The 15,142-nt window shown below is 32.7% G+C and overlaps 1 protein-coding gene across 1 annotated transcript in view; it reads right to left on the bottom strand.

Annotated features, from left to right (window-relative positions):
- Nucleotides 1-15,142, bottom strand: part of LOC145295889 (uncharacterized) — a 443,022-nt gene that overhangs the window by 48,910 nt on the left and 378,970 nt on the right. Inside the window, exons 8-9 of the mRNA XM_080141646.1 lie at nucleotides 9,208-9,353; nucleotides 3,389-3,548 (exon numbers count right to left, since the gene is read on the bottom strand). Of these exons, the coding sequence (XP_079997772.1) occupies nucleotides 3,389-3,548; nucleotides 9,208-9,353 (306 nt within the window). The remainder of the gene's footprint in view (nucleotides 1-3,388; nucleotides 3,549-9,207; nucleotides 9,354-15,142) is intronic.

Genomic DNA, 15,142 nt, shown 5'->3' with positions numbered 1-15,142 from the left:
CATTCGTCCATTTGAGGTGGTTCCTTTAACTCCTTCCCAGCCAAACACATGCAGAGAAAAACACTTCAGTTGTCCTTCTTCAATACTCGTGGCACAAATCACTCGCTTTATTAAATTGTTAGGTGAAAGTCTAGGGTTACAATCAGGATTCGGTCTGGGGTTCAGGAAGGAGTGAGTCAACAAAAGCATGTTTCTGCCCTCTTCTTTTCCAATCGACCACACCTGGCCTCTCGGCACCAATATCACACCTCACAATCTGAACGTCAGCAATACAAAATACATTTCAAAATAAGATGTTCACGGCTCTTTTCTTTCTGCCACCTGCAGGGAATTTTTCCCAGCTTTTATATCCTCCTATCTAGAAAAAAAAAAAAGGAAGAGACAGGAAAAAAAAATAGCTTCTCCCATCATGCCCTGCATTCCCAAGATGCCCTTCGTGTATATAAATGAGTTAGTCATGCTTTCCTCCTTCTTTCCCAAAGTGCGATGCAGATACGCCCGGTACGTTTTTTTTTCTAACCATATACCCACAGAAAGTACAGACTAATTAGATAGACACCATCTTCTCTACATATTAAAAGGTTTCGAAAACTTTCTGTGTATAAGTACTATTGCTTTTTATTGTTTTAACATCTTTATTTTATTTTTGTATTGCCTTTGTTCAAGTTAACACATGGAGTGCTTACAAAGAATTTATTTCTCGCTTGTGTGGACTGTTCTGCTTTACATTGGATGCCCAGAAAAAGTTTACCAGTTTTAAAATAAGCAAACTGTTTTTCAGAATAACAGATTTTTTTTTTAATTGGTAAACATCACAGAAAAGACTTTTTCATGGAACATATGCGAAGCAGAATGATTTGCACAAACCAGAATTTTTTAATAAGAGATTTGTTCAGTTTTTTCATACAAGAATTTGGGACACCATAAGATTTCTACCTTAATAACTTACCAATGGAGACTTGTTCAAAAAATTGTCCAGTTACTGAGTCTATTTGAAGAAATCACCAAAGAAGCAAGTTACAGAACTTCAACCATATCGATGATAATACCAACAATTTTAGCTTTGAAGTTATTCCTTTCAAAAGCTGTCCATCATAATTCTGATATTTCTGACTTTATTGGAATTCTTACCACTGTTGAACAATTCAATGAATCAATGGAAACAAGATTTTCATCCGATCTAAATGATAAAAACTTGCGTCTACTTTCCTAGATTAAAATTTAAATTTCAAAAGAATGACATGGAAAACACTGAGAATTGGATTCTACTGATGATAATGAAGCAGAATTGGCACGATACACTTGTTCGAGCTCTGTTGAGGTTCAAGAAGATCAAAGTGAAAGTAAAACTGTATTTTTTTCAAGTCTGTTTGATGAAGTAGCTTTAAATAAGTCTACAGTAACAAATGTAAGCAGGTAGAAGTTGAGTTAAACTTGGAGACTACAACTACATGAGAAATACAAGACTTACAATCTAAACTAAAAAGTAAATCCCTTATAGTTAAATGCACAAAAGAACTTGATTATTACGTAGGTTTACCACTACTCACAAGAGCTGATGATCCATTTCTTCAGTGGTGACACAGGAGATCTTATCACCGCTGAGTAAACTGGCTTCAAAATATTTAAGCGCACTACCTTCATCCATGGAGAATGAGAAGCTCTTTAGTACAAGTGGTAATGTGTATGAACCTACAAGAAACAGGCTGTGTCCTGAGAATAGAGAAACTCTGATATTACAACTTAAACATATCTAACTTTAAATGCTGAGGAGACTATGAGAGCAGAGGAGGCAGGCAGCAATAGAAGAGGAAGTAGGTACAGAACTCCAGCTTATAGTTATTCACTTAAAGAATTACAATTTGTACTTTGTAATTGGTTTGCTATTTCTTTTTTATTATTTAATCATTTAAGAATTGGAAATTGTACTTTGCATTTTGTAATTTTAGTTAGTAAAGGCAAAAAGCCATAATAGTGGCCAGACACTTAATCAAATAAAAGTTAAGTTAAATTAGCAATTACTATGTTAATGTGTTAAAGCTATCTGATGAGTCACTTGGCAGTGATGAAATGACTTGAATTTAATATGAAAGAGAAAAGTAAGTAATCAGCAAAGAGGCCGATTATCTGCTGATTAATAAGCACACCCCTAATATGATGATTGCAACGTCTTGTCAGATGAGTGCCACTCCCTCAGACATTTAAAATCCATGAGCCCAAATGTCTGAGGGAGTATCTATACAAATATGATGTTACAGAGTCTTAGCTTTGTACGACAGCTAAGTCTCTCTCTCAGTTCAAAATGTTGAGATCCAGCAACAAGCAAGAGCAAGATAGCCAGCAACAAATTAAACTGCAGACCAGCTTAATGCGGGTACTGGTCTTCCACTTTATGGTTTTTTAAATCAGAGATTTGCTTCTCCTAGAAAGGTTGCCTTCACCACGGCTTACGGGAGCCCTCTCTACCCCAATACACATATACACACACACAAATATACACGGTGCTAGTTGGCCATTGACCCAGAAAAAGAGTTCATTCGCCCTTTGGAAGGTCTTGTTTTTAATCCTTCAGGGAGACTAGCCGCCCTCCTCACCAAATAAGTCTGGTGGGGGAACCAGTTTAGTCGCCGGTGTTGTTGGTGACCCAATCATGAGGCAGGTAGTACTGGGTTACATGGTACCAGTAGCATATGACATGACCTGACATAAACTGACACCCCTAATATATATATATGCATGCACACACACTAGTGGAAACTGTGCAAGGCAAACTATTCAGTCAACACGAATTGGAACAAGTACGTAAAAGACATAGCCAAGACAGCTGAAAGGAAGGTTGAGCTGGAAAAACTAAAATTTATTGTAAACGTGTGAAAACACACATAAAATATTAGCTTAAAACAGATTTTGGTAAGAAAGCTGGAAGCGTTATTGAAATGGGAAAAATCATTTTATTAGAAAAATTAAACATTTCTAAAAAGTGCAATAGTGTTAAATAAAACAAAATTATAGAATAATTAAAATATTAAGTACACCAAAATGCATTCCTGTTTTTTCATTTTAATAATTTTAATCTTTTGTTAATATAGAGATATAAGAATTTATAGAAAACGGTAAAATGTAAAAGACAGAACAAGTTTCTTTTATCCAATTTTGCTAAGATTATGTCCTTCAATCTGGGAAAACCAGATAGGATAATATCTTTTTCTAAACTGAGGCAATTTTTATGAGGTAATCATTACAACCCATGAATAGCCATGTGGTGCTCAATAATGGCTACCAATAAACTTAACCTCCACATGTGCCTCCATGCCCTCTTTGACAGTATATAAATAAATTAGTTCATTTGAACTGTGAAACTTCAAAATGACTGGAATTGATTACTTACAACATACAGATGGAGGGAATCACTGAGAGGTGAACCAACGAGATCAAGGATTGGATCACTGTAATCAGACATCATAAAGAGTATTGCAGGACATGTGAAGGTTAATATGAAGAAGAGGATGCGTCGAAGGAAAACTCGGAAGTTTAAAGATCGTCTTTGGCTAAAAAAGAAAAAAAGAGAACATTAAATTTTCAAAAAGACAAAAGGAAATGTATTCACAAGGAGAGGAGAGATTGCATCATTTAACAAAATCATTAAAAACAAAACTCATTTAGTGATGATTAACATTACTGATGTTCAAAAAACAAATTTTATAGCAATCCATCCTAAGAGTTTTAATACTTTCATTCTTTTTTAATAAAAAAAACCATCATGGAATTTCCATGAGTTCTGTTAGCAACTAGAGTTTTTTTTTTTTTTATTACAGCTCCCAAAATTGTCTACCACTAAATCAAATGGCTTTCTTGAGTCTCAAAGCTTAATGTAGTAATACACACGGACGAAAAAACGCTTTGGATAATCACAGATTTCAAGGTAGTTCTACTAAAATAGCCATATTTTTTAAACCAAAGCACTTCAAGTCTTCAAATTACTACTGTTTTGTTCGGAAATGAATATACTTTCAAATGAATTAATAAATATGAATGTACTAATACATTTTAAGAGTTTTAAGCAAATAAAGTGATAAAAATGTGAACGTCATAAAATGGCGTTTTCGGTAAGGTTTTGTAATGACCCCCCCCCCTGTTTTCTAAAGGTCCGTACCGTGATTGTATGAAGAATTTCGTCATGAAATTTGGGAACCAATCAGAAGACGTGTTAATCTTAATACTGTCAAGTGTCCGAAATATTTTTGACCATTTTTTTTTTTGTCGTGTTAAAAATAAGACTTTAATATGACGAGTATCGAACATTTTGAAAAAAAAAATTCATCGGACACCCAGTAGTAAGTAAATCAATCTTTTTACTATCTTTATCAATTAAAAGTATTATTTTATGTTGAGTAGGACCGCGGTAATTGATAATTTAAAAGGACCTACCCGAAAAAAAAATTGTTTCTATTTCTCGAATTTGGTCAAATGAAGTTAATATTACTAGAAGCAGTAGCAGCAGCTCCAGCCTGTAGAATCAGCTATAGCAGTGTAAACAACACGCATTCTTTAATTTTTATTCAAGGACGAATTAAGAAAAACATGAAAATATGAATATAAATGTTCTTATGATTAATTAGAGCTATTTTGTTATCAGAATAACATTAGTTTAGAACTATTCGGTTTTCAGAATGTATAATAACAACAATCCCAACCAATTCGGCATTATGAATCTGTTGCAATTTCTCACATTTTTCATCAAATTTAAAAACATGGTTAAAAAAAACAAAATAAACTTTTGTAGATATATAGCTTGCATGCACTTTTATTCTTTAAATTAGTTTTGAACAGCGAATTAAAACAATGTTTTACTGCGAACAGCCACAAATGTTTTTTTTCAAAATCAAAATAAGTATCAAAATCTCGTTTATACATAGATTCGAAAAAGTTGTCAAAAAACAAATATATAAATGTTATCAAAGGCAAGATAAGTTACTTTTCTACCTAACTGGATAATTTTCTAGTGTTTTTATTTAATGTAACATGTTTATTCAGCTCGAAAAATGTACAGTGTTTACCGATGTATTGGAAAATTAAAAATGGCGCCCGGCCCGACTCTCTTTGACACGGTAAGTTTGAGAAAAGGAGTTAAAAATTTAAAAAAACTATACAAAATACTGTTAAAAACTCACCGAATATATGTCAGCCTATGTCACGGTAACATATATTGAGCGAGTTTCTAGCAGTATTTTGTCTACTTTTTTATTTTTAACTCTTTTCCCCAAACTTAGCGTTTCAAGAGAGTCGGGCGCCATTTTAAATTTTCCAAAACATCGGTAAACACTGTTTTCAAGCTGAATAAACATGTTACATTAAATAAAAACACTAACAAATTATCCAGTTAGGTAGAAAAGTAACTTGCTTTTGATAACATTTATTTGTTATATATTTGTTTTTTTGACAACTTTTTCGAATCTATGTGTATAGTAATACAAACCCTCAAAATCTATATCAATATTCTTGAAATTTTAAAAGCAGTTAGAAAACACATCAAACTACAATTAGGAAGCTTTTTACTTCGTTATTTTTTTTTTCTAGTGAAAGATATTTTTACAACCTGCTCCAGCGTAGTATAAACGGCCTATGGAATTAACACCTTCAACCTCGAAAATAGAAATCAACAAATTTATGGAATTTTCTTTGACTTCACCTCTTATCCAAATTATGTGTGGCAAGTCTCCTCCTAAAACACTCTTTAACCCTAATAATAACACTAAGTTCGAGTGGCAAGCCCCCCCCCCCAACAAAATACCTCTGTAAGCCACATACAAGCATCTAAAACAAACAAACAAAAAATAGATCCTTCCTTAAAGAAAAATACACATAAAAATAAATTGGTTAACTGTCCTAAAATGCTAGAATGGCCAGGAAATGGTGAATTATTTTACATTAAATTTTTGTGAAACTAACCGCTCCCCCCTCTAATATTGTTTTTATTAGCTTTGTCTCTGTCAAGTTTTCAGTATGTTCACACATAATTTTCCTTATCATTTTCCTTTAATTCAAAGTCCGAATGGCAACCCTCCCCATATTCTCATTGCATAGAAACCCTCTTAAAACTACACATAATCATCTTTAAAAACAAAAAAAAAAGCATGCATATTTTCTCATAGAAAAAAAAAAAACAGTTAACTGCCCTAAAATGCTAGAATGACCTGTAATAGGAAATTATTTTACATTCAATTCTAAAATAATTTGTTTATCTTTCATTAAAGTTTTTCATGGCATTTTATACATAATTTCCTAAAAAGGTATAATCACATTTTGGAGGGGTGGTCAGAAGGAGTTGAGTGGGGTTAAACAGAAGGTGTTAATCTACAATAATACCAAAGAAATATTGCAATATATTCATTTTTAAATGGTCTTATGTTTAGATTTAAGTTTTTTGTACATAAAGCACATTACAATTCAACTTTGAGTTCTCCAACTTCTTTTCTGTTTATGGATACATGGCATTTTTAAGGAATTGCTGCATATTTATGCACATTTACTGCAGATTATTTGGAAACCATAAACTTTGGGAGATTTTCATATTCATTTTGCATATTCTGATTCCTTGTACAAAAATACACTTATATGGTAAATTTCATTTCTTAGTCTTGTGTTTTAACAAAGATATGACATTTTTACTGAAAAAGTAGTGTAAAAAATGTGACGAAACGCATATGGTCTTAAAGAGGGAAAAATATCCAAATGTGTGAGACACAAAAATAGCCATAACTTCCTTAATTTTAATCAGATTTTAAAAATTTAAAAAGATTCTTTCTTAGCTTATCAAGCTCTTTCTATGCATACCAATATTGAAATATTTCAAGCTATTTCAATTTTTTCATGTGCATTGCTACTTAATGGCTGGCAAATCCATATGAAGTTTGAGGTTGTTAGTGAACATATTGCACCAATGAAAGATGAGCCAATTCTCTAATGTGAAGCTCTATCAGATAAAAGCCAAAGAACTCGAATTCCAAAGCAATTGGAGAATTAATTATGGATGAGTCCAAACTAGAATGGATTGCTTAGGCCCTGTTGATGTATGAAGTGGTGTTGTGCAGAGCCAAAATCATGGAACAAAACTGTAGCATTTATGGAAATGGTTTGTTTTACCACAAATGATTAATAGCACGGAAGGAAAGGAAGTTTTCCTGCAATTATCATTGAATGTTATAAGTCTACAAAGCAAAAAAGATGCAATCTTTCATGATAAGAGGCAAGTGTAAAGGTAAGCAATAGCTCACCAGCTATAAAGACTGCTTAAAAGTGGAAGAGCAAAACAATCTCTTCCCTGGAACACCATATTGCAATACTTTCAGCAAGAAAAGACATAGGATTAAACCTGTTAAAGCCATTTAAAATAATATTCCAAAGACAAGCATCAGTCAGTAATATTGTTATAAACAAAGGGAAGCCAAAGGAGCATTACTTAATTCAATATGTTTAACAAATGATCAAATAGTCAGAAGAAAGTTTGGAATGAAATGTTTAAAATGAGCTTTTTGTTGCTTACTCTTAGAAATGTGTTAAGGTAGAAGTCATCAGATGTAAATGGCGTAGATGTGGAAAAATTGCAACATTCAGTCTAATTGTGCCTTGACTTCAAACAGCTATACATGGAAAAACAATGAAGTATTGGAGATTCTCATCAATATCTTTTCTAGGTAATTAGAACTGGAAAGAGGCCACAAAAGAGAAAATTCAATGGCATGTTTGTTCAAACTGGCCAGCAGATTCTGTGGAATGAATGATGATGAATGGGATGGCACTTGGGAAATAGAAATGAATGTGACTGTTTCTACCTGATACAAATACAGAAGAGGCTTGACATCTGGTGTGCCGAAAGATGGAACAGTCCTAATACAAACATTGCCGCCAGTGAATTACAGTGCATAATACAGATCTTTATATCTCAAAAACTACTTGTTTCTGGAAAATTTAAATGAGATTTTCTTATTCAGCATAGTTGAAAATCTATAAAAGTTTTCATTTTAAAAAAAATTGTGGAGGTGGACCTAATGTAAAAAAATACCAAACAAAATAAATAGAAATACAACTATTTATATCTATTGAAATTCTTAAAAACAAACATTTTTTCCCAATCCAGTGTGCCATTTCTGGGAGAACCGGGTTTTCCCCACATCTAAAACGGACCTTGTGTCTAACTCTGTCCTCTGCCAGTAAATAACTATTCTTTTTATTATTATTATTGATGTTTGGCGATATTTAACTATTAAAATTATACAAATTGAGTTTCATTTTGGCAAAATCTCCAAAGATATTTTGTCAAAAATAAACTTTCGAATTTTATAAACTTGAAAGAAAAACACACACACACACACAAAAAAACACTTGTTACAAAAAATAACATTTATCATTTAAAAAAAAGTAATCAAATAATTTTCTCTTTTGACTCGTATTTAAAAAAAAAAAATATCCTAATAAAAAAAAAATAAGCTTGTTTATTTTAGATGAAGACTTAATAGATTCTACTTTTTACAAAGTTATATAGTGTTAAGTTGTCATTGTGTTACAAAATTCAAATTTAAAAAAGGATACTTGAAAAATTTAATTTGCAAAAAAAAAACACTCTGCTGAAAATTATGACTGTGACTAAATTCGTTTTGTTTTTATTTGAATAATAAAGAAATAAACTTGTATATTTATTTATTTATTCATTTTACAGAGATTAAAAAATTTTTAAAAAGTGGCACCCTGGGTTGAAAAAAAGTTCCAGTCTTCAAGAATTTGCCAAAAGTCATCACAACTGTGACTAAAGTGTTATTGTTTATTTTAATAAAACCATTTTTTTGTGCTAATGAACTTAGTAAATCGCTCATGCAAGAGGGAATATTTAATAAAAATCGGGGTTATCTTTAATAAAGATCTTTTTAAGTATGAATTTCAAAAGGTATTTGCCAAAAAAAATCTCAAAACTTCTGAGTAAATTTGTTTTGTTGATTACCAGGTTGTTTTATGATATTTTACGCTGACAGACCCAGTCAATGATCGCCTGCGTTGAAGTTGCTTTAATCAGCAGCAGGGCAATTAGTTGGACATTGTACATGATTTTTAGTCATACATATTTAATAAAATCCCTACAATGTGTATATATATAAACATCATTCAATCATTTGGATAAATTTTATGAAAAATACTTAAAAAGTGATTTTTTACCAGTCTTGTTGTAGTTTATTTTCAACCATGTCCGCAATCTGATCACAATCTTTCTCCAAAGTATTCAGTGTATTTTGGATTGTTTGATTGATTGTCTTTTCGATGTCCATACAAACCTCTTCAATTTGATTAACACATCTGTTACCCTAGAAAAGTGAACAAAACAACTGTAATGGAATTAACAATAGAAATTTCAGGTAATGTTTAGAAAAAAAGTTTAAAAAACGAAATGTAAAATGACATATTTCTTAAAATGTAAACTGCTTCATCTTTATTACGTTCAATTTACTTCATTAAATTAAATGTTCCATATCTTACATAAACGCAGGTTGTTTGGGCAATGTCCTACATAAACGTATGGTGTTTGGCCAATGTCCTAGATAAGCACATAGCACATGGCCAATGTTCTACATAAATGCATGACATATAGGCAATGTCCTACATAAATGCATAATTTATAGGCATTTTGTTTTTACATAACACAGGGTGTATGGACAATGTCCTACTATATGCATAGTATAGTGGCAATGCTGTACATAAATGTATGGCATATAAGCAATGCCATACATAAATACATGGTATATGGGTAATGCCATACATAAATACATGGTATATGGGTAATGCCATACATAAATACATGGTATATGGGTAATGCCATACATAAATACATGGTATATGGGTAATGCCATACATAAATACATGGTATATGGGTAATGCCATACATAAATACATGGTATATGGGTAATGCCATACATAAATACATGGTATATAAGCAATGCCATACATAAATACATGGTATATAAGCAATGCCATACATAAATACATGGTATATGGGTAATGCCATACATAAATACATGGTATATAAGCAATGCCATACATAAATACATGGTATATGGGTAATGCCATACATAAATACATGATATATGGGTAATGCCATACATAAACACATGGTATATAAGCAATGCCATACATAAATACATGGTATATGGGTAACGCCATACATAAATACATGGTATATAAGCAATGCCATACATAAATACATGATATATGGGTAATGCCATTCATAAATACATGGTATATGGGTAATGCCATACATAAATACATGGTATATGGGTAATGCCATACATAAATACATGGTATATGGGTAATGCCATACATAAATACATGGTATATGGGTAATGCCATACATAAATACATGGTAATTGGGTAATGCCATACATAAACACATGGTATATAAGCAATGCCATACATAAATATATGGTATATGGGTAATGCCATACATAAATACATGGTATATGGGTAATGCCATACATAAATACATGGTATATGGGTAATGCCATACATAAATACATGGTATATGGGTAATGCCATACATAAATACATGGTATATAAGCAATGCCATACATAAATACATGGTATATGGGTAATGCCATACATAAATACATGGTATATGGGTAATGCCATACATAAATATATGGTATATGGGTAATGCCATACATAAATACATGGTATATGGGTAATGCCATACATAAACACATGGTATATAAGCAATGCCATACATAAATACATGATATATGGGTAATGCCATACATAAATACATGGTATATGGGTAATGCCATACATAAACACATGGTATATAAGCAATGCCATACATAAATACATGATATATGGGTAATGCCATACATAAATACATGGTATATGGGTAATGCCATACATAAACACATGGTATATAAGCAATGCCATACATAAATACATGATATATGGGTAATGCCATACATAAATGCATGGTATATGGGTAATGCCATACATAAATACATGGTATATGGGTAATGCCATACATAAATACATGGTATATGGGTAATGCCATACATAAATACATGGTATATGGGTAATGCCATACATAAATACATGATATATGGGTAATGCCATACATAAATACATGGTATATGGGTAATGCCATACATAAATACATGATATATGGGTAACGCCATACATAAATACATGGTATATAAGCAATGCCATACATAAATAGATGATATATGGGTAATGCCATGCATAAATATATGGTATATGGGTAATGCCATACATAAATGCATGGTATATGGGTAATGCCATACATAAATACATGGTATATGGGTAACGCCATACATAAATACATGGTATATGGGTAATGCCATACATAAACACATGGTATATAAGCAATGCCATACATAAATACATGATACATGGGTAATGCCATACATAAATATATGGTATATGGGTAATGCCATACATAAATACATGGTATATGGGTAATGCCATACATAAATACATGATATATGGGTAATGCCATAGATAAATACATGATATATGGGTAATGCCATAGATAAATACATGGTATATGGGTAATGCCATACATAAATACATGGTATATGGGTAATGCCATACATAAATATATGGTATATGGGTAATGCCATACATAAATACATGGTATATGGGTAATGCCATACATAAATACATGGTATATGGGTAATGCCATACATAAACACATGGTATATAAGCAATGCCATACATAAATACATGATATATGGGTAATGCCATACATAAATATATGGTATATGGGTAATGCCATACATAAATACATGGTATATTTGTAATGCCATACATAAATACATGGTATATGGGTAATGCCATACATAAATACATGATATATGGGTAATGCCATAGATAAATACATGGTATATGGGTAATGCCATACATAAATACATGGTATATGGGTAATGCCATACATAAATACATGGTATATGGGTAATGCCATACATAAATACATAGTATATGGGTAATGCCATACATAAATACATGGTATATGGGTAATGCCATACATAAACACATGGTATATAAGCAATGCCATACATAAATACATGATATATGGGTAATGCCATACATAAATACATGATATATGCGTAATGCCATACATAAATGCATGGTATATGGGTAATGCCATACATAAATGCATGGTATATGGGTAATGCCATACATAAATGCATGGTATATGGGTAATGCCATACATAAATACATGGTATATGGGTAATGCCATACATAAATACATGGTATATGGGTAATGCCATACATAAATACATGATATATGGGTAATGCCATACATAAATACATGGTATATGGGTAATGCCATACATAAATACATGATATATGGGTAACGCCATACATAAATACATGGTATATAAGCAATGCCATACATAAATACATGATATATGGGTAATGCCATACATAAATATATGGTATATGGGTAATGCCATACATAAATGCATGGTATATGGGTAATGCCATACATAAATACATGGTATATGGGTAATGCCATACATAAATACATGATATATGGGTAACGCCATACATAAATACATGGTATATGGGTAATGCCATACATAAATACATGATATATGGGTAATGCCATACATAAATACATGGTATATAAGCAATGCCATACATAAATACATGATATATTGGTAATGCCATACATAAATATATGGTATATGGGTAATGCCATACATAAATACATGATATATGGGTAATGCCATACATAAATACATGGTATATAAGCAATGCCATACATAAATACATGATATATTGATAATGCCATACATAAATATATGGTATATGGGTAATGCCATACATAAATATATGGTATATGGGTAATGCCATACATAAATATATGGTATATGGGTAATGCCATACATAAATACATGGTATATGGGTAATGCCATACATAAATACATGGTATATGGGTAATGCCATACATAAACACATGGTATAGTGCCAATGTCAGCACACTTCCTTTAGTTAAAAAGGACAGCAAAGTAGAAGATAGTTGAAACAGATTATTATTTCTTGGTATATATTCAATGTTAGTAAACTAACAAATTTAATATTTAAATGAATAAATTCAAAAGTTTTTTTTTTTCATTTATTCAAACTATATCACTTTAGGCTTATTTAAATCAATTATACATCAAAATATTTGCAAATATCTTATTAATACTGAACAAAACATTTGAAAACTCAGTTGATTCATAAGCATGTTTTTTTGAAAGACTTAAATTTTCTGTAAAATTCATTTCTAATTTTAATCTTTATATATATATATATATATATATATATATATATATATATATATATATATATATATATATATAAATTAGGAACGCGGGATTTTTGGAAAATCTACAATAGCGTAGTAAATAATGGACAGTCAACTATTCCCCCACTATCAAACAATCATGAGGTTGCTTACACGGCAACTGACAAGGCTAATCTGCTTGCCAGTCAGTTTGCCTCAAACTCCACACTGAACTCGGTACACCACTCCCTCTCTGATTTTCCTCTGCGAACAGACACCACACTAGATGATTTGAAAATCGCTCCTTCTCAGGTACATGCTATTATAAAAAACCTAGACACCTCAAAAGCATGTGGACCAGATCTCATCCCGGCTGCCGAGGTTGCTCCAGTTCTCTCCAAACTTTACAATAAATGCCTTAACGAATCTTGCTTTCCCGACTGCTGGAAAACCGCCTCTGTGGTACCAGTCTTCAAGAATTCTGGTGAAAGAACTGACCCACTAAATTATCGCCCCATTAGCCTCCTCTCGCTTTTCGCCAAAATATTTGAGTCCTTAGTTAATCAAGCCCTAGTCCAGCACCTAACAGCTGCTAAACTCCTGACTGACAAACAATATGGATTCAGGCAAGCCCGTTCAACAGCAGATATCTTAACTGTAGTTTCTGAATGTATATACCGTTCATTGGATAAAACAGGGCAGGGTAGAGTGGTGGACCTCGATATATCTAAGGCTTTTGACAGGGTATGGCACGATGGTCTTCTAAGGAAAATTAGATCATATGGAATCACTGGAAGAATTCATAATGTAATTAAATCCTTCTTAAGTAATAGAAAAATCAAAGTTGTCCTCGACGGTCGTACATCTAAACAATATGACATAAATGCGGGAGTACCTCAGGGGTCTATCCTTGGACCTCTATTATTCCTGATATTCATAAATGACCTCCCTGATAAAATTGTTTTGGAGATGGGTATATTTGCCAATGACACTACTCTCTATAACAGATATGAGGGGAAAACAAATGAACACATATGCAAGGAAATGGCAGAAACACTAGAGGATGACCTCCAATCTGTAGTGGAATAGGGACAAAAATGGATGGTCACATTCAATGATGCTAAGACTAAGCTTGTTTCCTTCAATAACTACAAGAAACCTTCTCTACCACCGATAGCAATGGCCAAGAACACATTGCCTGAAAGTACTTCTTTTAAACTCCTCAGCCTAACGTTTACAGGGAATATGAACTGGAATAGATACATTGAGCGCATTGCCAAGGCTGCTGCAAGGAAGGTTGGCTCCTTCTACCGTGCTAGAAAACTACTTACACCTGACAGTATCCTATACCTCTATAAGGCCACCATTCGCCCATGTATGGAGTACTGTTGTCACATCTGGGCTGGTGCATCTGCTGCTTGTCTCTCCTGGACAGGGTTCAAAAGAGAGTCGCCAACCTGATAGGTCCTGAACTGTCATCTAGGCTTCAGCCTCTGTCCCATCGACAAGATGTTGCATTCCTCTGCCTGTTCTACAAATACTTTAATGGTGAATGCTCTGACGAACTGCAAACACTTGTACCTCCCCGACGTAATTACCCCCGACAAACCCGACAAGCTAGTAAGTCTCATCCCTTTACAGTAGAGATCCCTAGGTGCAAGAAAGCCTTTTACTCCAATAGTTTCTTCCCCAGAACTGCGGGTCTTTGGAACTCCCTTCCGGGATTCTGCTTTCCCAACTGCACTGATATGCAGAAGTTCAAGTGTAATGTTAACAATCATCTTTCTACTCATCTCCCTTCATAATGACCCCGCTAATTAAGTC

The sequence above is a fragment of the Euprymna scolopes genome, chromosome 2 (genome assembly GCF_053919585.1).
Source record: "Euprymna scolopes isolate OS-2025 chromosome 2, ASM5391958v1, whole genome shotgun sequence".
Classification (NCBI taxonomy): domain Eukaryota; kingdom Metazoa; phylum Mollusca; class Cephalopoda; order Sepiida; family Sepiolidae; genus Euprymna; species Euprymna scolopes.
The sequence above is the reverse complement of the archived record's forward strand: the minus strand, read 5'-3'. Positions and strand labels throughout refer to the sequence as shown.